This window comes from Carcharodon carcharias, chromosome 9 (genome assembly GCF_017639515.1).
Source record: "Carcharodon carcharias isolate sCarCar2 chromosome 9, sCarCar2.pri, whole genome shotgun sequence".
NCBI classification, from domain to species: Eukaryota; Metazoa; Chordata; class Chondrichthyes; order Lamniformes; family Lamnidae; genus Carcharodon; species Carcharodon carcharias.
This window is the reverse complement of record NC_054475.1, coordinates 149,760,853-149,784,414: the sequence shown is the minus strand read 5'-3', so window position 1 is coordinate 149,784,414 and position 23,562 is coordinate 149,760,853. Positions and strand designations below refer to the sequence as shown.

Below are 23,562 nucleotides of genomic sequence, written 5' to 3'. Positions count from 1 at the left end.
AAAAGAAAATCTAAAGTTATGGAGAAAGAGCAGGGAAATGGTACTAATTGGGTAACTCTACCAAAGAACTGGCACAGGCATGGTGTGCTGATGGCTATATCACGCTATGATTCCACGAATAAGGGTGACCCTAAATGGATGAACAGTGCTGTAAGCTTCCTATGATTCTACTCCATACACACGTGTATTGTTAACATTGAAAACAGGATCTTGACAAAACTTTAAACACTTTGCACACAGTTTTAGATTGGCTGGGACATCGTTAGTGATGCTGTCCTCTTGAGGGGGGGAACTTGTTACTGGTTCTTTTCCTGGTGGCTTTGGGCAAATGTCTGGCTCCACTCTATTGCTCTGACAAATTAGCCCGGACTTTTGTCAGCCTGATCACAGAACCTATTATTCTTGGTTGAGCCAGCAAATAATGAATTGAGTAGCATCACTCACTAAAGCTACTGACGGGTCGAGATGTGTAATTTTCATACGATGTGGTATTCGCTGGCAGTGATAACTGTAATCGTCCACACTCCCATCATCCTCCGTGTCTACTGCAGCCTGTGTCGTATGAGGATCCAAATAGATTAATTCATCTCCTGTGAAGACAGAATATTCAGTGCAAGAGCAGATGAATGATGCAAATAAAATTTAGTGACTGCTCAATACAAAACCCTGAAGAGACCTTTTAGTTTAAAATAACTACTATACCAGCACTGACTAACGCATACATAGACAAGCACAGGTCTATATTGCAGTATTGCAAATACTCATTCTTCAATACTGTAAAATTCTGCCATTATATAAACAGTGTCCATTGCACAACACAACATTAATGCTATGGCACTAGTCCATTACTGGCTGCTCCTGACCCATATGGTACATCAAAGCACTTTCTGGTACTGTTCTACCAGCAACTCTCAGAAAATAAGACTGCTGCAGCAAATTCTTATTACTGCAGGACCCTTGTTTCCTGCTTTTTGGTCATGTATTCTCAATCAGGCATCTTCAATCAAGGCATTGCTCTAACTACAATTCCACTGAATGGTATTATTCATTATCATGAGGACTGTAGCAGTGGTGTTTTTTGTACTTTCTCAATATTAACAATATAGAGCACCACATCAGCACACGAACAAAGATAATTTGTCCTACAAAGGAATAGGAAGGGTACTCGAGAACAGAATATTATTTTAATGGGAAAATTCAATAAACTTGACATAAAATGGGAAAATCCAAGCTGCTTAAAGAGTAACAGATGACTGCTTCATGATCCAGATCATAACCAGGAACCAATGTTATAAAATGAGGAAATAACTTAAAATAAAAAGAATGGGGGTGTGGTTTTCAACATTACTTTAGTTGCAGCGGTGGAACATACTTCAAGGTGTAATGCTGAGCATGCAGGATAAATGCATACCAAAACTAGTAAACTTAGACTAAACTAGTGTGATGGTAAATGGATTAAGAAAGAAATAAAACAATTGTGATAAAACTCCCACAAATCTTGCAGGGATGATTTTTTAAAAAAACAAAAAAAAACATATTAAAAGTATGGTAAGGTGTGCAGAGAGAATTAAAAAAAAACAGCAGCTGAGGCTGAATATAATTCTGTACCACAAACAACAAGAGGGGAGTCACAGAAGAGGTGTGGTGAAGAGGAGAACTTAAATCACATTATGACAAAATATAAGTAGTTACCATTCGGCAAAAAAGACCTGGTGATCGTCAGTAAGACTGCCCGTAAATGGTCAGACCAAGATGAGGGTACATTCTGAATGAAGAACTACGCTTGTTGTACCAGTGTTCTAAAGTAATGTCTACAAAATCCAGAGTGCAGTACAAAACTCAGATTTGACAGTACTGTACTCTGTTTTTTCTCCATGGATCTGATTTGCCTACACAAGTTGCAGGATTTACTTTTTCCATTTGGTGTCACTCAGTGCCTTTATTTTAATTTTGTACCAATACTGAAACTGGTAACTCAAGTAATTACTTTAGGTACTTACCAAGAAATCCTATAAAATAATAAGCATTGTTTGGTTTTCCTCCTAAGACTCCTAAAGACTGAGGCATCTTAAAACACTCCTGGAACAGAAAAGGAAGAAAAGACTATCAGAACTTTAATTATCAGCATAAGGTGCCAATCCTCGGCTTTTAAAAGTAACTGATAATACATAATTAAAAATGGATTTAAAAAACTGCAAAACCGAAATAAAAAGAGATAATGCTGGAAATATGCAACAGATCACCTAACTTCTGAAGAGAAAATACAGATTAATATTTCAGGTAAATGTGGTGATAGACTCCTCATTATTAGAGAATGTGTGAGCTATAACTGACTTAAGTCAGGTATAAACTCTTAAAACGATATAATGATTTGGATTCATGCCAGCAGTTTTTCAGAAGCAAAGTTTCCAGTCTCAGCCTGCTAACTGTAACAGCCACTAAGGAAGCAATGAAATTCGGAAGCCAAAGTTTCTACTGAATCACATTAATCATGGGTTACAGGGTTGCTTAGAATAAGGCTTGAGAATGGCAGTAGACTGCAATCTAGAAATGCTCCAGAGCTACACTCTTGCAAAAGAGAGGGGACAAATAGCCACAATATACCTCATATCATTACCATGATGTGGTTCCATCTGAGGTTCACCTTACTCTGGGGCATATACTTAGTCACTCCTTATTTTAAAAGCACCCCCGTAGTTTATTTTAGAATCAATAGCCATGAAGATCAAGAGACCTTCTAACAAATCCTCTTAGAAAGAGAGATGGATTTTCAACTTGCCTTTAGCGCGTGGATGTAAACAGGATTGATGTGGTTTATTCCCATACGTAGAGGTATGATCAGCAAAAGTGGTTTCCAATCCCTACAGTGCACAGACACAGTCTGGTTTTTGGACACATCACCTCTGTATAGCGAGGTATCTGTTTGTAACCTGCAATTTTCAGACCAATGTTTGCAAAGTTTTTCTGAAACAATTTTAAAAAGAACAGAAGTAAGAAATTTACAAATTTAAAATCAGTAATCAATGGAGAATACATGGTGTTAAGTATATTTCTTCATAGTGTCAGTGCCAATATACTAATTGTCTTCAGTGTGGCCAGCTTGCAACAATGGATATTAATGAGATATTCATGACAACATTCAGCTTGCCAGAAAGTTAAGTTGTATAGTGGAAATAGTCTGATAAAATAGAAGGAAGAAGGAAATTTCAAAGATAAACTTATTTAATTTAAATTTCTAAAGATGATGGAGAGGAAAGGCTAGTGGAAAAGCTCCATAACGAAAGGCATGAAGATGGTTTTAAAACAGTTCACCTGAGGATTTGTGAAAAAAAAAATACAGGCAAACATGTTGTGGCAGCATGCCGGACATATGCTAATCCAAGAGGAGTACTCAGAATTGCAGCACATAGAAATGCAATAAAATAATGATGGTAATGCACTTTAACATTGTTTTTTTTCTCTGGCAAAAGGCTTTCTTTTAGAGCAATCGTACAAAATCTTGCAAAAATACTCAATGGGCATAATATTTTGTAAAATATAAAGACAGTATTATTTCCAATTAAAAAAAGGTAAATGTTGCATTGCTTAATATGAAATTTGGACTACCAGCACATTAGTGTAATCTCTTTTCTCAAGAGTAAGCAACAAGTTCTGTTTTGGGTCCAAAGTTTATAGGTTTTATTATCTCCATTTAGTGGTTGTTCTTTGTTTGCAAATGCTTCACCAGAAAAAGATGCATGCTGACAAAGAGTGAAATGCTGATATATGTTGTGGGAGGAAATCTTTTGAGTTAAAAATAAAACCATTGCATTCAGATATAAACAGGGTCAAAGGCACTGAATTTCCAATGTGAATATGAACTCGGTGAAATTCCTTACAACTGAGATGTTAATCTGTTTATTCGTATTTCTTTAAATGAAAGTAACATTGAAAACATTTAAAAAAATATTTGTTATAGGATATGAACATTGATGGAAAGTCCAGCATTTATTGTCCATTCCTAATTGCCCTTGAGAAGGCGGCAGTGACCCCTTTGTGAAAGTACATCTACAATCCTGGTAGGGCATTTCAGGATTTTGACTGAGTGATGAATGCAGCAATAAAAATAGTACACTAAGATATTTCAGATCCTTTGCTTTGAAAATACCCATCATGTTATGTTTGTAGTCTTGAACCCACTAAAAAGGTGCCACTGGTAGGGTGTTGGGGTTGTGAACAATCAGAAGACTGGTTGAATAAGAGGATTTGAATGATTAGTACACTAGAATACAATTCTTCCACATAAATTGGATGAGGAAAGGGAAGCTAATTCCTGAGACGCTCCATGGGCATTTAGCTTATGCGCAACAGAAACAGAAAGCTTTGGAAATCCCCAGGATATACTGTTTCACTATTGAGGTGCCAATCAATATTAGGAGCGGTTTGGTTTTAAGATAGTGTTCCACTAAGTAGGAACTCTTACACCAAACGTCATTTCGTGGCAGGAAAATAACTTCTCACTCAAAGGCTGTTTTCCAGTAACTGAACAATTTTACCACAACCCCGCTTATGAATGGCAGAGTGTGAAGCTGAACTCCACATTCAGCAACAAGACCATTTGTGCCAGCTCAAAATGATTCATCCAATTCCCTGCACTCTGTGTTAATTAATAGAGAAAGCATTGTTTACTAAATAAGAAAAATACTCAAACTCACTGATATCCTCAATAACTACAGTATTGTCCATGGAAATGTAAACTGCCAGAGCATTCCAGTCATCAAATAAGGCAAGCTTCCTGTGGAAAAAAGAAACATTCTTCTTGTACATTTCTATTTGGAGAGAAGAACGGAGAGGAGGGAGAATGGATACCCAGGAGTGATTACACAAGCAGGATAAATATAGATATAAGCCAGTAATTGAAGAATTGACATACAGACATATTTTAAGATTCTTCATAATATGCACCAGTCAGCATGTCCATTACACTGCAATCTTGTAGTCACTCTGGGATATTATATTACACCATTAAGGATACTGCAAAGGGTGCATACGGATGCTTTTCTCTATGAAGCAGCAGGCTTCAGCAGGGAAATTTTGTACTTCCTTGAATGCCATGAGAAAATTGAAGCTACCTATTGTTTATTTAGGAACTGTGCTGCTCTTTAATGGAGTGATTTAAAAGAAGCTGGGAGGTGTACTGGGTAATCTGATGATTTAGGCATTGGCCTTTTATTGCTGGGATTTGGGCTCTTGTCTAGCCCAGACTGGTGTGATAGTCTCCTCTGCCTGATGGCTGTAAGGGTGCTATATAATTATTGATGCTTTATCAAATGTTTTTTGGAAATGCATTTACAACAGATCAACCACATTACCTTCGTTAACCCTCCCTGTTACTTAATCAAAAAACTCACACTGGTTAAACATGATTTTCTCTTAACAAATCCATGCTGGCTCTCTTTAATTAATTCACAGTTGTCCAAGTGACTCTTAATTTTATCCTGGAATATTGTTTCTAAAAGCATTCCCAGAACTGGGGTTAAACCCACTGTCCTGTAGTTGCTGGGCTTATCTTTACACCCTTTTCTGATCAAGGCTGTAACATTTGAAATTTTCCAGTCCTCTGACACTACCACTGTATCTAAAGATGACTGGAAGATTATGGCCAGTGCTTCCACAGTTTCTATCCTTCCCTCAGTATCCTTGGATGCACCTGATCTGGTCGAGGCGACTTATCAACTTCAAGCACAGCCAGCCTTCCTCAGTGTCAATTTTTAGCCCATCCAGTGCTTCAGTGCCTCTACTTTTGCTACAGACAGAATTTTATGGCCTGTCACGGTGGGGGTAGTAAAATGCAGCGAGCCATTCATAAATCCATTGACTTCAGTGGGGCTGTAAAATCCTCTGGCATAAAATTCCACTTTGGCAGCGTCATCTTCTTGGTAAAGACAGATACAAAGTACTCACTTAGTAGTACCTCAGCCACGCCCCAGCCTCCAGAAATCCCTTTTTAGGTCCCTCATCAGCATCATTCCTTTTACTACCTTTTATTGTTTATATGCTTACGGAAAACTTTTGGATTCCCTTTTTTAGCTGTCAGTCTCTTCTCATACTCTGCATTTCCCTCATTTCTTTTTTTTTCACTTCCCCTCTGAACTTTTTATATTCAGCCTGCTTTTTGCTTGTATTATCAATCTGACATCTGTCATATGCAGCCTTTTTCTGCTTCATCTTACATTCTACCTCTTTCATCATCCATGGAGCTCTGTTTTTTCTTACCTTCCCAGCCGCATGGCAATATACCTTGACTGTACCCAAACCATCTACACTTTCAAGGCAGCCCATTGTTCCATTAACATTTTTCCTGCCAATCTTTGATTCCAATTTACCTGGGTCAGATCTGATTTCATCCCATTGAAACTGGCCTTCCCCAATTAATAATTTTTACTCTGGATTGCTCCTTATCCTTTTCCATAACTAACTTAAACCTCATGGCACTATGATTACTGTCCCCTAAAATGTTCCCCTCCTGATACTTGAATCACTTCACTGAAGTCATTCCCCAGAACCAGATCCATATGCCTCCTTTGTTGGACAAGCAACATACTGCTCTAGAAAATCTCCTGAACACACTTGACACTGTTAGGGGGAATACACTTAGGAATTTATTGAAAGGAAATTACTTAGAATCTCCAGGGAGCCAGTGCCATCAAGTACATTAACAGTTAAGGGTTACCAGATGAACTTTGCACATCCTTAGGGCCTGCAATCGCCAGAAAGACCCTGGGAACTAGACTGGAGATGGAGGATTAAAACAATATAGATTAAGTGTGTTCGTCAACAGATAAGGAAAGGACAGATGGTCCCAGCTTAGGTAGGGGGAGAAGGCTCTGCCTGGGTGAAGGCTGAACAATATTCTTGTCAGTGATGTATAAATAAGCTGTATACTTGTAATTTAGTAGAGCTCTACCTCAAGCTGTGTTGAGGTAGTTCTCTCTTTGCAATTGCTTGAATAGACAATCATAACCTATACCTGAGATTCCGGTGGTTCATTTGTCAAAGTTACCACAACAACTGGCATAGTCGGCAGGATCCTCGGGACGGCTCTGCAAAGTGGCTGAGTATACTTTATTTACTACCCGTAGTTAGTGCAGTAAGCCCATCCAAAAATGGTCCAGTTGAGTATCAAAAGAATCGGGAGGAGGACTCAGAACAGGAGGCGCTGGGTAGGAGGCGGAGCCATGCTGGCGGGCTGAGTTTGAAATAAAACCATAGCCGAAGCCGCGCAGAGGGGCCAGACCGCTGGTTAGAGAAACAGGAGGCGGAGCTGCGCTGGCAGGCTAGTGGAGCCGAAGCCACGCAAGGGATCCGGACAACTAGCGAAACAGGAGGTGGGCTACAGTTTGAAATAAAACCATAGCCGAAGTCACGCAGGGAGGCCATACTCCTAGGGAAACAAGTAGACCGCAAGTAACTAAAGTTGCCAAAGCCGCGTGAATTAGCTGTGCAGAGACAGATGGAATAGAAGAATAGAATGCCGTTGGGAAAACAGGAAAGTGCTACAGAACTCAACTGGGGAACCGCAGAGTCCATCACAAGGCTCATACTGGAACAACAGAGAATGGGAATATGTGGAAAGATGATTGGGACCCGAAAGGTCCCCTAATGCATTTTTGTCACTTAAAAAAAAAAGAATTGATCTAAGTTACAAGAGCTGTTTGTGCTGAAGAGAGAGAGAAAGAGAGAGAGAGAGATACCCCTAAGGGGGTTAATGAGTGGTGACAGGCAGCAGCAGAGGAAATGTGAGCTTCAGTCAGTTTGATTGTCCCTATAGGTGGAACCTCCAAGATCCCTTTATTTCTCCCACTGCTACTTGAAGTTTTGTTTAGAGTATGAGAGTTTTAAGTCGTTAAGTTCAATGTTATAGGAATATAAACACATACCTTTATGTGTGTGTTTGTGTGCAAGGAAACATTTGTATGTGAACTTTAGGCCAGAATTTTCCCGTCCGCGATTTGGGGGTGGGGCCTGCTCACCGATGAGAAAATGACGTGGAATGACGTCGGGAGGAACCCCCGGCCTCATCCTGGTCCCTTTAAATTTTTAGGAAGGAGGGCAGACAGCGAAGTCAGCTGTCCGCCCACCGACCTGTCAATGGCCAATTAAGGCCATTGACAGACTAATTAAGATCACTAAAGACCTGCCCATCCAACCTTAAGGCTGGCAGGTAGGCTAGGAGCCCCAGAGGGCTCCTGGTAATACATGAAACCTCATCTACTGGCGGGATGAGGTTTCATGTCCGTTTTTGAAAAGCTTAATAACGCTTATGTCGTTTTTATTAACATGTCCCATCTCGTGTGACATTGTCACATGAGGGGAACATGTTAATAATATTTTTATTTTTCTATTTTTTTTTAAGTGTTTTAACCTGTCACCAATCCCCCTGAGATAGCACTTAGTCTCAGAGAGCAGTGCGCTCTTTTGCTTGCATGCACGAAAGAGCACACTTTGACAGCTGTGGATTCCCTCCCCCCCACACAGGAAGCGCATAGTGCTTCCTGTTGGGCAGGACGCTGATCAGGCCTTAATTGGCCCGCCCACTCAAAATGGCGGCGGGCCCCATTTCAGCGGCCGGGGTCGGCTGTCCGCCCGCTGCCGAGCCAGTGGGGCCTGCACGCCCACCAAGGGCAAACTTCTGCTCTTAATGTGTTTTCTTCCCTAAATTGTCATTTGTGTGTGTGTAATTCAGCACTTGAGTTGAAAGCCCCATATTAGATTAAAGGAAAAGTATGCTCAAACTTTCCAATGTTTTGAGTTTAAGGTTGAGTTGAGATTTCTGGCAAAATCGCAATTTGAAGGTATTGTAAAGAGAAAACAGGGTTTGCCTTTGTTTGAGATGAACCAACCTTTGTACCACCCCCTTGCAGACTAGTAGGGGGTAACCCTTATCACAGCTTCCAAGCTGATTGAGATTGATACATATAAGTTACATTAGCTCATATGAATTGGTATTCTAAAATTCTGAGGGGAAATTACCTGAAATTCAAAAGGATTCTAGGAAAACCGAAAGACATAAACACAGTCTCGGTGGTGCCAATGGATAAAAAGGGGTTTCTTTTGAAGAAATGAGTTTAATATGAAAGGAAATCTACATCCCAACAGCACTGTTATTTGAATTTAGGACAACCTTGAGATGTAAAGTGGTGTAATTTAGAAGGTTACTTTTGAATAACTAGGATGCTATCCAAGATAAAGAATGTGTCGATAAACATATGGGACTTTTAATCTGGATAAAAAATCAATACACATGAGGAAGAGGTAGTTTTAATTTTGATAGTGTAAGTTACAGTTCTTACAAAGTTTAAAAAATTGCAGTTTGGCTATCCACAGATAAGGAAAGGACAGATGGTCTCAGCTTAGATAGGGGGAGAAGGCTCTGCCTGGGTGAAGGCTGAACAATGTTCTTGTCAGTGATGTATAAATAAGCTGCATACCTGTAATTTGGTCGAGTGCTACCTCAAGCTGCGTTGAGGTGGTTCTCTCCTTGTAATTGCTTGAATAAACGATCGTAACCTGTACCTGAGATTCTGGTGGTTCGTTTGTCAAAGTTACCACAACAATACTCTTCGCTCTCTCTTTACACTATCAATATCCCTGTTTATATACACTAGGATAATTGAAGTCCCCCATTATAACTACTCTATAGTTTCTGCATCTCTCCATAATTTCCTTGTAAATTTACTCTTCTATATCTTGCACACTAGTTGGTGATGTATAGAATACACCCAGTAGTGTAATGGTACCTTTACTATTTCTTAGTTCTAACCAAATAGATTCTGTCCTTGATCTCTTTAGGATATCCTCTCTCTCCAGCACTGCAATGTTTTCCTTATTCAATATTGTTACCCCTTCTCTTTTCTACCTTTCCTGAACTCCTTGTATGCAGGAATATTTAGTGCTCAGAACTGTCCTTTTTGAGCTAGGTGTCTGTAATCATCACAACACCATGTTTCCACTTTGCTACCTGCGCTTACAGCTCACTGACTTATTTACCATGTTCCATGTGTTCATATGCATGCGCTGTAAACCTCATTTAGACCTTTTGCATTCCCTCTCACTCTGACCCCACCTAATAGCTTACTATTTCTTACACTAGTGCTATCTGTCTCTTCTAATTGTTTTTCTTCTCTAAAGTAATATAATTATAACATTTAAACAAAGTCCTATTCCTCAGATTTTGGAAGCCCTTTGAATGTGACAGCTGTGGGCTGGATTTCCAAATTTTTGGAAACTAAAGGGAGGTGGAAGTTGCCTGCTGCACCAAGTACTTTTTAGAGAACTGCTTTTGGATGAGGAGTGCTTCACTGAGCCACTCAAGCAAATGATCTGTCTCATTCTCCACAAACCTCAGACCCTTTCAAAAAGGGATAAGAAATGGGGGCCATTCAGCCCCTCCCCCCTGCTTTGCCATTCAATAATATCATTGCTGATCTGATTGTGGCCTTAACTCCACTTTCCTGCCTGCCCCCTATAATCCTTGATTCCCTCGTAGCTCAAAAATCTGTCTAAGTCAACGTTGAATATATTTAATGATCTAGCCTCCACTGGCCTCTAGGGTAGAGAATTCTATGGATTAATGACCCTCAGAGAGAAGCAATTCTTCCTCATTTCCAGCTTAAATGGAAGACTGCTTATTCTGGAACTGTGACCCCTAGTTCTAGATTTCCCTGTGAGAGGAAATATCCTCCCAGTATTACCACTCACTATGCTCTGTTCCCTCCCTCCTTACTGCTATGCTCTGAGGCACCCTACCATTCCTCCAACCAATTCTGATTCCTGGGGATTGTCCCCAGTAGTCCCTAGCTCTAGCCTTCAAACACTGGCTTTCTTCCCTGGCAGCTGGCCAGCTGGTTAATCTGGCTGGTTTATGGGCAGGAAGCAGTGTAAAAGAAAACGTTAATGATATCCTGCCATAAAATCTGACAGGACCTTACCAGTATTTCCGGGTTCCCCGGTTGAAAATACGCAGCCCACAGCTTCCACTCCTGCACGTATAGGGGTCTCTGCCCAAAATGTTCCATGCCCTAACACTAACTCTGACAAAAATAAATTTCACCTAAAAAAAGACTCAACAACAATACATTCTAAACAGAAGGACATTATGGATAATCTTGATTATAACCGTCTGAATTTTCACTTACTTTAATACTTGGGCGACTGTGTTAGGTCCGTACCATTCCCCTACAGATTTACCCTCTCCCACTCCCATCTGAGCTGTTAGAAAATAAGGCAAGAAAAGTGTTAGAATTCAGTCAAGGCAGCTATTAGTATGCAGCACAATCATATCTTGATAAAAATCCTGTAGGCTTGGATTGTGACATCTAATTAAGGCCTAAATTTAAAACAACTAGGTTACAATTTTTTTTCTATGAAGATATAGAGATGGATAACAGTCAGTGGAATTACGATGCAGGGATTTTATCCTAGAATCAGACAGCATTGTGCAGCTAGTTACCCGAGCTAGGTGACACTGCTCAGCATGAAAACAAGACGTACAATGCCAGGGCATGAACTGCCCATAATGTCAACTTCCATTTGCATTTATATAGCGTCTTTAATGTAGAGAATTGTCCCAGAGCACGTCACAATTTTTTATAGCACAGCCAACTGATTGGCTATCCAATCCTAAACACACTCAATTAGCCTTCTTTTGCATTTTTAATTTCAGTCAGAAATTCTGTATAATTAAGTTTGGATGTTACAAAAACAAAAAATGCTGGAAAAACTCAGCAGGTCGGACAGCATCTGTGGAGAGAAAGACAGAGTTAACGTTTCGAGTTCGTATGACTCCTCTTCAGAGCTAAAGGGAACTGGAGATGTGGTGAAATTTATACTGTTTAAGGCGGGTACAACAGGTGAATCTGGATAGAAGGCCAGTGATAGGTGGAGGCAAAGGAGAGATTGCAAAATATGTCATAAACAAAAGGTCAAAGGGTTGTTAATAGTGGTGATACTGGCTAAAGCAGTAGCTAATGATGACGTTAAGTGTGGAATGCAGAACGTGATAATGGCCAGACCAGGGTAAGCACTCTGGAAAGTGACAGATGGTTCGAGTGGGGGTGGGGGGAGGGGACGGTGGTGGGAAATAAAGATCGAAAATAGGCTAAAAGCTGGGGATAATCAATGAATAAAAATGGAAACAAATTTACAAATTAATAATGAAAATAAGTGGGAAAAATAAAAATTAAAAAATAAAAATGAGTATAGAAAAAAGGGGGATCAAAAAGGGGTGGAGATGGAGGAGAGTGTTCATAGTCTGAAGTTGTTGAACTCAATGTTAAGTCCAGAAGGCTGTAAAGTACCTAGTCAGAAGATGAGGTGCTGTTCCTCCAGTTTGCATTGAGCTTCACAGGAACATTGCAGCAGGACGGACATGTGGGCATGAGAGCAGGATGGTGTGTTGAAATGGCAAGCGATACGAAGGTCTGGGTCATGCTTGCGGACAGACTGAAGGCATCCTGCAAAGCGGTCACCTTGTCTGTGTTTGGTCTCACCAATGTAGAGGAAACCGCATTGGGAGCAACGAATGCAGTAGACTAAATTGAGGGAAGTGCAAGTGCTTCACTTGAAAGGAGTGTTGGGCCCTTGGACAGTGAGGAGGGGGGAAATAAAGGGGCAGGTGTTACACCTTCTGTGATTGCCTGGGAAGATGCCGTGGGAGGGGGTTGAGGCATTGGGGGTGATGGAGGAGTGGACCACAAGTCCCAGAGGGAACGGTCGCGACGGAATGCCGAGAGAGGGGGTGAAGGGAAGATGTGTTTGGTGGTGGCATCATGCTGGAGTTGACGGAAATGGCGGAGGATGATCTTTTGAATACGGAGGCTGGTGGGGTGAAGAGTGAGGACAAGGGGGACCCTACCATGGTTCTGGGAGGGAGAGGAAGGTGTGAGGTCAGATGCGCGGGAGATGGGCCGGACAAGGTTGAGGGCCCTGTCATCCACCGTGGATGGGAAACCTCGGTTAAAGGGAAAAGAAAGACATGTCAGAAGCATTGTTTTGGAAAGTGGCATCATCGGAACAGATGTGATGGAGGCGAAGGAACTGAGAGATTGGGATGGAGTCCTTACAGGAAGCAGGGTGTGAGGAGCTGTAGTTGAGGTAGCTGTGGGAGTTGGTGGGCTTATAATGAATATTGGTGCACTTTACAGCATTCTGGACCTAGCATTGAGTTCAACAACTTCAGACCATGAACTCTCTCCTCCATCCCCCCACTTTTTGATCCCCCTTTTTTCTATATTCATTTTTATTTTTTGACTTTTATTTATTTTTTCCATTTATTTTCATTATTATTATTTTGCAAATTTATTTCCATTTTTATTCATTGTTTTATCCCCAGATTTTAGCCTATTTTCGATATATTTTCCCACCACCATCCCTTACCCCTACCCCACCCACCCCCTCTAGGGCCATTGTCACTTTCCAAAGCGCTTACCCTGGTCTAGCCATTATCACATTCTGCTTTCCACTCTTAATGTCACCATTAGCACTTCCTTTAGCCAGTACCACCACTATTAACAATCCTTTGACCTTTTGTTTATGGCATCTTTTGCAATCTCTCCTTTGCCTCCACCTATCGCTGACCTTCCATCCAGATTCACGTGTGCCACCCCCATTTAAATGGTATAAATTTCACCACATCTCTACTCCCCTATAGCTCTGAAGAGGAATCATACGGACTTGAAACATTAACTCTGCCTTTCTCTCCACAGATGCCATCAGACCTGCTGAGTTTTTCCAGCATTTTTTGTTTTTGTTTCAGATTTCCAGCATCCGCAGTATTTTACCTTTATCTTAAGTTTGGATGTTAATTGATTCAGTCCAACTCTGTGGTTTGGTCAGATTGGATCCAGAGTACTGCATAAAGCTCCGACATTGCTAATTTGGGAAAAACAGTTCCTGGCCTCAAAAACCCCAGGACACATGACAAAGCCCAGCTACTGGACAATCCCGTAAATTCTGGAACAGTTGGTCATCCTTCCTCCAACTCTTACTCAGTGAGAAACCAGATTCATATCTAGAACTTAGAGTTCATGCCAATGCGTGAACGATGCTCAAATTCAACTTCCCACAGTGAGCTAGTTGTAGAATCAGGTGATGTCCGAGTGTCTCAGGGTTATAAAGCACCACATCATGGTCAGTAGCGGTAGCAAGTTGACTAATCCTCTGACTAACTTGTCAGGGCATTGTATATTAGCTGTCTTGCATGCACCTAGTTCTGAGCATGTCAATAACTACTGACACAATTTCTCCCAAAAATATTCACAGTTCAATGTTAATTTCCCAGAAGGAGAAAACAGTAAAAACTGGGAAATAAGAATATTGGTCCTAGCTGGTCTTGTATACTTTAAAATGGAACACCGGTAAAACTGGGAAATAAGATTCCTGGTCCGATCTGTTTTTTCCTTCTGGGTTAGAATACATTGGACTGCTACAAAAACAAATGCTGTTCAGAGGAATAAGGAGTTCCAAACTTCAGCATGCAATATCAGATGATTAAAATTTGGAAAAGAAAAAAATGTTAAGGACACCCTGATGCTAAGTTAGTGTTTTCATATGTTTATCTTTATTTTTGGAGGGCGGAGCAATTGTCCAATATATTCTCACTTATGGATTTACTGTTGTTAAAAAAATGTTGTTTCCTTTATCCATTTGATGAATTGAGTAACAGCTGTCCTTCCTTTCTTCTCCTCCTTATACTGAAGGAAGGGCTGTTGCCAGTACAGACATGACCCTTCTTTGCTCAGGTCCCAAAAGAAGCATTTACTTTTCTCCCACTTTCCTCTCCACTACCCACACACCTATCCACATGAACAGAGTGGGAAAATGGTCAGCTCCAAAGCATCTGCTTGAGTCAAGCACTTAACAGTACGACATGACATGTAGTCCAGTGCTGCCTTTCTCTCAATACACAATCTGTTTGATGCTTCCCACTAAGATTAGGTGATCATTATGTGAGGAAAAACTTGACTGATCCAGATATACACAACTCCATGCTAGTAAGACAGTGGTTTCCTTCACATATGCCCCCTAATCTAATCCCGCCCTTCTCTTCAATCTCTATGCCCTTTAAACATTCTTCTTTTTCAGTCAACTACCTCATTTTGTTTTTAAAATAATTGATTCTGCATCAGCAACCATCTGTAGCTGAGATTCATATTCGAACTATACTGGCTGTAAAGAAACAGCATGTGAAACACACAGTTTCCACCAGTACCCGACCCAAGAATACACAGGTAAGAGATGCTGTTACCTCCAGCTGTCCAAGGAGCAGTGATCGCAAAGGTTACAGTTCACACAGAAAACTGTTATCAAGTTATGTCGTGTGCTACAACCCCAACCCACAACCCACATCCACAGCAGGTGCTGCTCTATGAAAGGATTCCACTTCTCAAGCTGCAGTTCCAGAACTGTGACCAGAACTACAGCATGCAATACCAGACTATTTCAATTTGGAAAAGAAAAAAAAGTGTTAAGGACACCTCGATGTTAACAGTTAGTGTTTTCATGTTTTGAGGGGGCAGCAATTGTCCAATATATTCTTTCTTATAGATTTACTGTTGTTCAAAAAAAAATGTTGTTTCACTTACCCATTTGATGAATTGAGTAACAGCTGTCCTTCCTGTCCAGAAAACACTGCAGAATGCGATGATACTGCTCAGGCTGCCATTTGCCTTTCTCCCATCGCCAATCTACAACAATACCATTCAATTAATCAATTAAAGCATATAAAAATACTAGTTCAAAATACTGATTATGCTCTGTTTAAAAGCTATTTGTCAAGTATTAACTATAAAAACCCACTAGTTTCAGTATTTCTGTTTAAAACAGAATAGCTGGTAAGGAAAAATCAGCCAAGAAGAATTATTTGGCCCTGACTTGGTGAATCTTAATTAACATCAGTAGGGCTCGGTAATGAACACTGTCCTGAATCTAACAGCTGGATAAATGCATTATAAACCAATGGCAATTTAGGAAAATAGCTTTTCTTAATTTTACACAGAAGAAACTATGGAAGGCAGTTGAATTCATATAAATAAAGACACTTAATAATACAAGATGCTGACTGGGAGGGGTTAATGAGCCAGGCAGTGGGAGGCAACTGACTTAAATTCAGTTGAGATATCAGTCATTAACCTGATTGAGTAACTTAAACTGTATCATGCATCACAACATTTCAGAACAGCTTCTTCAGTTGTGACATTACTTACAGTTTGAAACAAAATACTCAATTTTTTAAAAATGAGTTAGCAGTAGGTCCAAAGGCAATGGCTTTGGTCTTTGCAATCTTTAACAGAGGAAACTGTGGCTCACACAGGACCAAATGTTGGACAAACAGTCTGACAACAAAGAGGCAGTGGACAGATAAACAGAGGTAACGGAGGTAGAGCTGAGTGTCATCAGCATCCATGTGAAACTTGATCCCATGCAGCTAAAGAAGAGGGCTCACAGATAGATCCTTTGTGGAATCCCATGTTCATGGTGCAGGGAGGGGAAGAGAAGCATTGCCAAAAATTCTTTGTCTACGACTGGATGAATGAAAGTGGAGCCAAGGGAGCACAGTCTTATTGAATTGGACAACAGAGGAAAGGTACTGGAGGAGAATGGTGTAGTTGACTGTGTCAAAGGCTGCAAGGTTGTGAAGGATAAAGTGGGATACTACACCACAGTCAAATAGAATGATACTTATGACGTTGATTAGTTTTAGTGCTGTGGCAGATTGAAGAGATGCAAATATGGTAAGAAAGGTGGGTACAGTTTTGGGAGTCAATAAAGGACTTTTGAGAGGAATAGATGGATCTAGTTTGCAAGGATAGAGGATTCAAGGGTGAGTTTTTTTGAGGGGGAATGATGACTGTAGGAAGTGAGGGTTCTGGTATGCGAGGAGAGTGAATTATTTACAATACTTATCATGGGGGCCAGGAAGGGAAGTTGGGTGATCAGCAGTTTAGTGGGAACAGGTTCGAAGGTAGGAGCTGGATTTTGTGGAAAAGATGAGCTTGAAGGGGAAATGAGGGAAAATGAGAGAGAAAATAGAGAGTGACACTGGGGATGCAGCACAAGCAACTGAACAGATGGTCTCAATCTTATTGCAGAGAAGTGCATGAGCTCCCTGCAATTGTTGGGGATGTGGGTAGATAGAGTAAGGGGAGAAGGGTAAAAGGGACAGTGGAGAAAAAAAAGCTGGATAGCTCCTTACTCTGGAGATATCTATATTTTCTAGGATGATCCTAGATTACTAAGAGGTTTTAGCAGAGAAAAGCAATGCCCAATAATGCTGGATGCCGGTGATAGATGACTAAGCTAATTGTGTACCAAATATGCTTATAACTAAATCTTGTTGACTTGAAGGAGTAAAGAGGGACCATGCCAAGAGAAAGATCAGGATCAGAGAGAACAAGGGTTTACTGGAAACAAAGGCATTTAAAAATGGACGTGAGGAAATAGTGGAGCATATCGACAGCTGCCGAAATATCATGGTGGACGGAGGCCAAAGGTTAGACAGCTGGAAACTTAAAATGCAACTGCAAATGACTCTTGTTGTGGAAGGGGAAGAGTTGGAGTTCACCCAGCAATGGAACAGAAGGAAGTGGATTTGGAAGGGACTAAGGGAATACAGAATCACACAGTGCAGAAGAGGCCCTTCAATCCATCGAGGCTGCACCGACACGTGAGAAACACCTGACCTACTTACCTAATCCCATATACCAGCATTTGGCCCATAGCCTTGGATGTTATGATGTGCCAAGTGCTCATCCAGGTACTTTTTAAAGTATGTGAGGCAACCCGCCTCCACCCTCCCAGGCAGCGCATTTCAGGCCTTCACCACCCTCTGGATAAAAATGTTTTTCCTCACATCCCCCCTAAGTCTCCTGCCCCTCACCTTGATTTATTTCCCCTTGTGACTGACCCTTCAACTAAGGGGAACAGCTGCTCCCTATCCATGCCCCTCATAATCTTGTACACCTCGATCAGGTTGCCCCCCAGGCTTCTCTGCTCCAACGAAAACAACACAAGTCTATCCAACCTCTCTTCATAACTTAAATGTTTCATCCCACAGCTGATGAGGGACACAAGAAAGTGATTGGAGACGGCTTTGCCTACGGTAATGTCAAGGGAGTGGCTGTGAACTTTGGTAGGTTGTATGAAGCAGGAGCTTATGGGAGTACAGGAGGGAGTGTAATCAGATGAGAAAGGGAAAGGTGAGTTGAAATGAAGACTAAAATCATGGAAGATGAGGGGCTGCATTTTAGATACATGTTGCGTGTTTTTGGCAAGGGGGGCACCCTATCACCTTCCTGTTCACCCCCATAATACATTGGGGGGGGAGGGGGGGGGGGCACTGAAATTGGCAGTTGACTCGCCATATTTAAATAGATAATTAAGGATAAATTAGGCTTATTATCAAGCCAATTGACCCCGATAATACGCTGCCCATGCCATAAAACAGTTGGCGTGGGCAGTCAGGCTGAAGTGGGCAGGTCGCTTTTTTAAAAACTTTTACAAAGAATGGGAAGGAAATGGGGGGTATTATCTTTGTGGGGTGCCTTTGCAGGTAGTGGGTAGCCCCCCAAGATAGAACCACCCCCTTTCTTCCTACCCACTTGCCACCGTTAAACACAGCACCCCACCTCCCTGACCCCTTTCTAACCTGCCCAAATTCTCCCTGTCCAAGACCCCGCGGACTTACTTTACTCCGGGACCCCATGGATCTTCTTCGTGTTCCTTGTTGCAGTCCTGGCAGCGCCCACTAATGCGCTCGTGGCGCTCCTGGGACTGATGGAGCTGCTGGCCAATTGGATTGGCTGGCAGCTCCAGAGGGTGGGACTTCTTCCCCAGTGAGGGATAGAAGTCCCACACTTCCCCTATTTAGCCTGCACACAGCATGTTTTGGCTGCGGGGCAGGCTGGCGCCGACTTTGCTTCCAGGAGTGGGCGGGAGCCATCTATGCCATTCTGCTCGAGGAGTCACACAGTACCAAGACTGAGGGAAGTAACATGGAATATATCTTGATAAAAGACTCAGAGTAAGGTTGGTAACAGGGTTGGAGGGTTTTTAAAGAGCAAATGCCGGAACTAGGGAAGGTGTTCAAAAGAGGTGGTGGTGTCAGGGAGTAAGGAGAGAGACCAGGATATGGCTTGGTGACATGTCACCAACACAATGGCTTGAAAATACCACCAGCTGCAAGTTCTCCAAGTCATACGCACCATCCTGACTTGGAACTATATTGCTGTTTGTTCACTGTCACTAGTCAAAATCCTGGCGCACCCCCCTTAACAGTACTCTGGATGTACCTACACCACATGGACTGCAACAATTCAAGAGCCAAGCACTTAAAGGCAGCAGCTCACCGCTACCTTTTCAAGGACAATAAATATTGGCCTTGTCAGCGATACCCACATCCCATAAACGAATTTTTAAAAAGGCAGGTAATGTGAAGCATATTCAGGCAGGGAAAGCTTCAGTAAGGGACAAGATTATAAAGTTAATGAATTACACAGTAAGGTTGTGGATAACTACAGTCTCCTTTGACAGTGAACTGATTTCTAATTTTGCCTATTTTGCATTAATCAGATCCTTATGTGAGACAGGGCAATCTACTCTTAAGTTATTTAAAAGATCTGATAGGGATTATTTTTATCCTCTGGATAGTAGTGAAAAAGGGTGTCTCCTTGGGAGTACACCCAATCCCAAAGCTGGTGTTCCAACAACATGACACTCATCTGGCTCAACTTCTATATGGTTCAGGTTTTTGAAATGAGTGGTTACCATTAAGACTCACCTATCCCTAGGTGTTTGCATATTAATGCCTGTGCCAGGATCATCTGTCCACAGCGCAACATACATCCCCAGCCAGCATCAGACGAGGGACCAGTCCCCCCTGTGTGAATAGAAACAGAGGATTTATTACAACTCTCAGCACCTCCAGCCAAGTGTGAGCAAGTTACTGTCAACCTGATGATTCGCATTTGGTTATGAACATTTTATATTTTCAGACAATCTAACACTTCTTTGTAAAACATAAACACATTTTATATATTGTATATGATTATAGCAATGTAATATTTGTTAAATGTGGTTTGAATTTTTAATGGCTTTATATATTTCACTGTCCCTGTTGATTCATTGAAAAATTATAAAATTAGACATATTCTAACAAAAACCCAGCTACCTGGCCACATATGCTGAATGCTATGATAGAAAGTGATTTTATGTATAATTTGTATTTATATAACAAGTCATTATATTTCTCTGAACCCTCTCAAACGATTTCACACACCATTGATGGAATCATTCCAGATTTGCACTAAGTGTGGTAGCAGGCAGGAAAATGGATGTTTTATCCGTTGCCCGTAATGGCGGCTTTTCACGTGTATTGTCCCAATCCTGCCTCATTAATCGTGCATTCCAGGGAAAGATGGCCTCTCATTCACCCACCCCGCTGTCACATCCAGCTTCAGTAAACTGGGCGCATGTTTAAAGGCGACCCCTGCAAAGAGCTAGCAGTCTTCAAGGGATAGAAAACTGCTGAAAGCTGAAGGATGCCAAAGGGAGGAAACAAGCTGCCCCCAAATTTAGCAATGCCTCCCTCGAGCGCCTACTGGACACAATGGAGGCCCATCATGAAGTCCTCTACTCTAGCTCTGGGCAAAGGCCAGCAAGCAAGGTTACCAATCCATCATGGGAGGCGGTGGCAGTGGCCCTGCATAAGAGGACAGCCACCCAGTGCAGAAAGAGGGTGAATGGTCTCATCAGTTCCGCCAGGTCGTCACTCTTCTCATCACTCAACTCACATACTCACAAATCCATCATACATCCACAGGGATCTCACACCTCAAGGGACAACACCACTATATTATGACATAGCCAATGGTAAATGCTGAGCTGTTCAAATCCCAGAAGGAAACTTGAAACAACTGTCAAAACCAATTTTTGCAATTTGTATGTTTCGAGATGCAGGCTTTGAATTCAGTAGTAATAAGACCACCGAGTCTCAGGGAATTTTTATAAAACTAAATTAAACATTTATTAATACAAGAAAGATTGTAAGCACATACAAATATCTACAAAATTACTACTATAATAACTATAAAAATCCCTTAATTAACCTGACTCCTAGTTACACCTCCATTAAAGCAACAGTAAAACACATTTAAACAGACTCCTGGCAAAGCACAGTCTGGACAGTCGCATTCAAAATGAGTTACTTTCAGCTCTGGGTCCTTGCAGACAGCAGCTTGAGGCTTACAGGCTGGAGGCTTAGATCTTAGAATCCCTCCCCTTTTCACCAACAACCTTCTCTTCCTTTATACATATTTCCTCTTTGAATGCAAATTTTCATTGTATCACTATATCTTTTGAACTTTACCTCTTCTAATAATGAGACCTTTTCATAATACCCACTTTATTAGTAATCCTTGGGAAAAATAAACACACACACCGTTTCTGAGCTTCACCTGGTTAGGTGTAATATTCCACTCCCTCTCTTTCAATCCAAACTACAATAGTTTGTTTAAAGAAAAATGCAAATGGCCTCATGTTTACCAAATTACCATTTCAAGCTTACTTCTCTTCTATACTTCAAAGCCTCTAGACCAGTTGGCTCTAATCCAATTAAGACACAGACACACACACTAAACTGTATTTTAAAATAATTTCCAATAACATTATAAACATCTTGACAACTAATTCTCGCACACACCCTCACATCTCCATCCGGCTCAAATCCTCTCGAGCTAGCGTCCTCATCCCGTCCATAGCTCTGCTCACCACACAAACATTCCACGCAGTGCCATGTGCCCTGCTCACATTCTCGCCATCTGTTTTCATGCAGGAAAAGCTGGCTCACAGCAGCAGAGAGAGAGGTCCCAGCCCAGGGGTGGAGTGGCCCACATTAGACGCCTCACTGACCTTTGAGGACCATGCCATCGCGCTAACTGGTGAGGACATGGACCATGCCTGCGATGACGGTGAGGCCGGTGCCGAACACCCACTGAGGATCCTGCACCAAGCCATCCCTCTCTCAATGCAACGGAGAGTGCTCTCGCTCCTGCTTGCGACTCTGCTGCCATGTACTAATCATCTCTACCTTGGTTCACAGGGAGCTCTGCCAAGCGACCGACATCCTTAGCCAGCCAGTCCCTCAGCTCCATCCAGGTCCTCACCTCCAGCCAAGAGGACACCTCCTCCATTTAAGAGCTGGAAATAAACAGCTAGGAAGCCTGTCACAGCGCTTACCCACACCCTGCACCAGTGCAGAGACACACCTTGGTGGGATCTAGATCTAGAGCAGGATCAGGTTCACAATCTGGTGATCACATGGACACGTGTCTGTAGCAGAGGGAGGCAGGTTCAGCCTAGCTCCCACGGCATTCGGAAGACTGCTGAGGAAGAGGCATCTGTGAGGTAGGCCTTCCAACTTATCGTAGAGAGTCAGTAGAAGGTGGGGAACATCATGCAAAGCTGTTTGAAGCTCTCAGATTGGCACATGAGTTTGGAGTGTGTCTGCCTGCTCTCTGATGAAGTGGTGCCTACATGTGCGCGTATGGAGGTCTCCATGGGAAGGAAGGCAGATGCCTGGAGACCCTGGTCCAGCAGAACACGGAGGTGCTCGCAGACCTGCACTCCATTACAGTAGCCTTGGGTGAGTTCCTGAAAGACACCATTACATGTTATTCAGTGAAAGTGAATATGTTTTCAGAATCTATTGTGACAAAATATGTTCTCCCATGCAACCACTTGTGATCAGAAATTATTGACTTTTCTATCACTTCTAGGTGCTGCCTTGACATCCGCAGCAGGGGTGGAGACTGCCTGTGCAATGATTGGCCCTGTTGCCTCCAATGACTTGTGTGTGCATCTTCTGGAGAGCTCAGGCCTTGAGGTTCGACGCGAGGGGGAAATGGGGCGCCTCGACATCCCTCCAGATGCTCCTACCACCCAAAGAGTCAGGCCAGGGTCCTCGGGCACCCAAAGGGAGGGGCAGCGGCAGCTCGACATCCCTGAGTCATCCACTCAGGAATCTCAGAAGCTGTCCTTTTCCTCTGAGTCCCCTTTGCCTGGAACCCCCTCAACATCAATCTCTGTCACTACAGAGAGAGCAGCTAGCCCACAGGAGGACAGCCAATGAAACCATTGCACAGGCAGTCTCCGTCCCTGCTGTGGATGTCAAGACAGCACCTAGAAGTGATAAAAAAGTTCATAATTTCTGATCACAAGTGGTTGCATGGGTGAACACATTTTGTCACAATAACCTGAAAACATATTCACTTTCACTGAATAACATGTAATGGTGTCTTTCAGCATCACTTACAGGCTATGCGAGTCCTCCCCCTGCATTCACCCCTCCCCTTCCCCACGCACTAGCAGTTCAGCTGCATGTAGCCAGCCCACGAGTGATTCTGGAGGGAGAAGTATGCATGGGCAGGGCCTTTGAGCTTCGTGCAAGCACTCTCCCATGCATGCGGTGCCTTCATCAATCACACTCATCTCACTGTGCCAAGTATGCTGCCTGCTGGGGTTCCCTTT

The 23,562-nt window shown here is 42.2% G+C and overlaps 1 protein-coding gene across 2 annotated transcripts in view; it reads right to left on the bottom strand.

Moving 5' to 3' along the window:
- Positions 1 to 23,562, bottom strand: part of atg4a (autophagy related 4A, cysteine peptidase) — a 53,087-nt gene that overhangs the window by 15,398 nt on the left and 14,127 nt on the right. For both annotated transcript variants that reach the window (XM_041194709.1, XM_041194710.1), the window contains exons 4-10: positions 19,817 to 19,915; positions 15,624 to 15,725; positions 11,178 to 11,250; positions 4,695 to 4,774; positions 2,780 to 2,964; positions 2,001 to 2,079; positions 445 to 590 (exon numbers count right to left, since the gene is read on the bottom strand). In XM_041194709.1, coding sequence (XP_041050643.1) covers positions 445 to 590; positions 2,001 to 2,079; positions 2,780 to 2,964; positions 4,695 to 4,774; positions 11,178 to 11,250; positions 15,624 to 15,725; positions 19,817 to 19,915 — 764 coding nt within the window. The remainder of the gene's footprint in view (positions 1 to 444; positions 591 to 2,000; positions 2,080 to 2,779; positions 2,965 to 4,694; positions 4,775 to 11,177; positions 11,251 to 15,623; positions 15,726 to 19,816; positions 19,916 to 23,562) is intronic.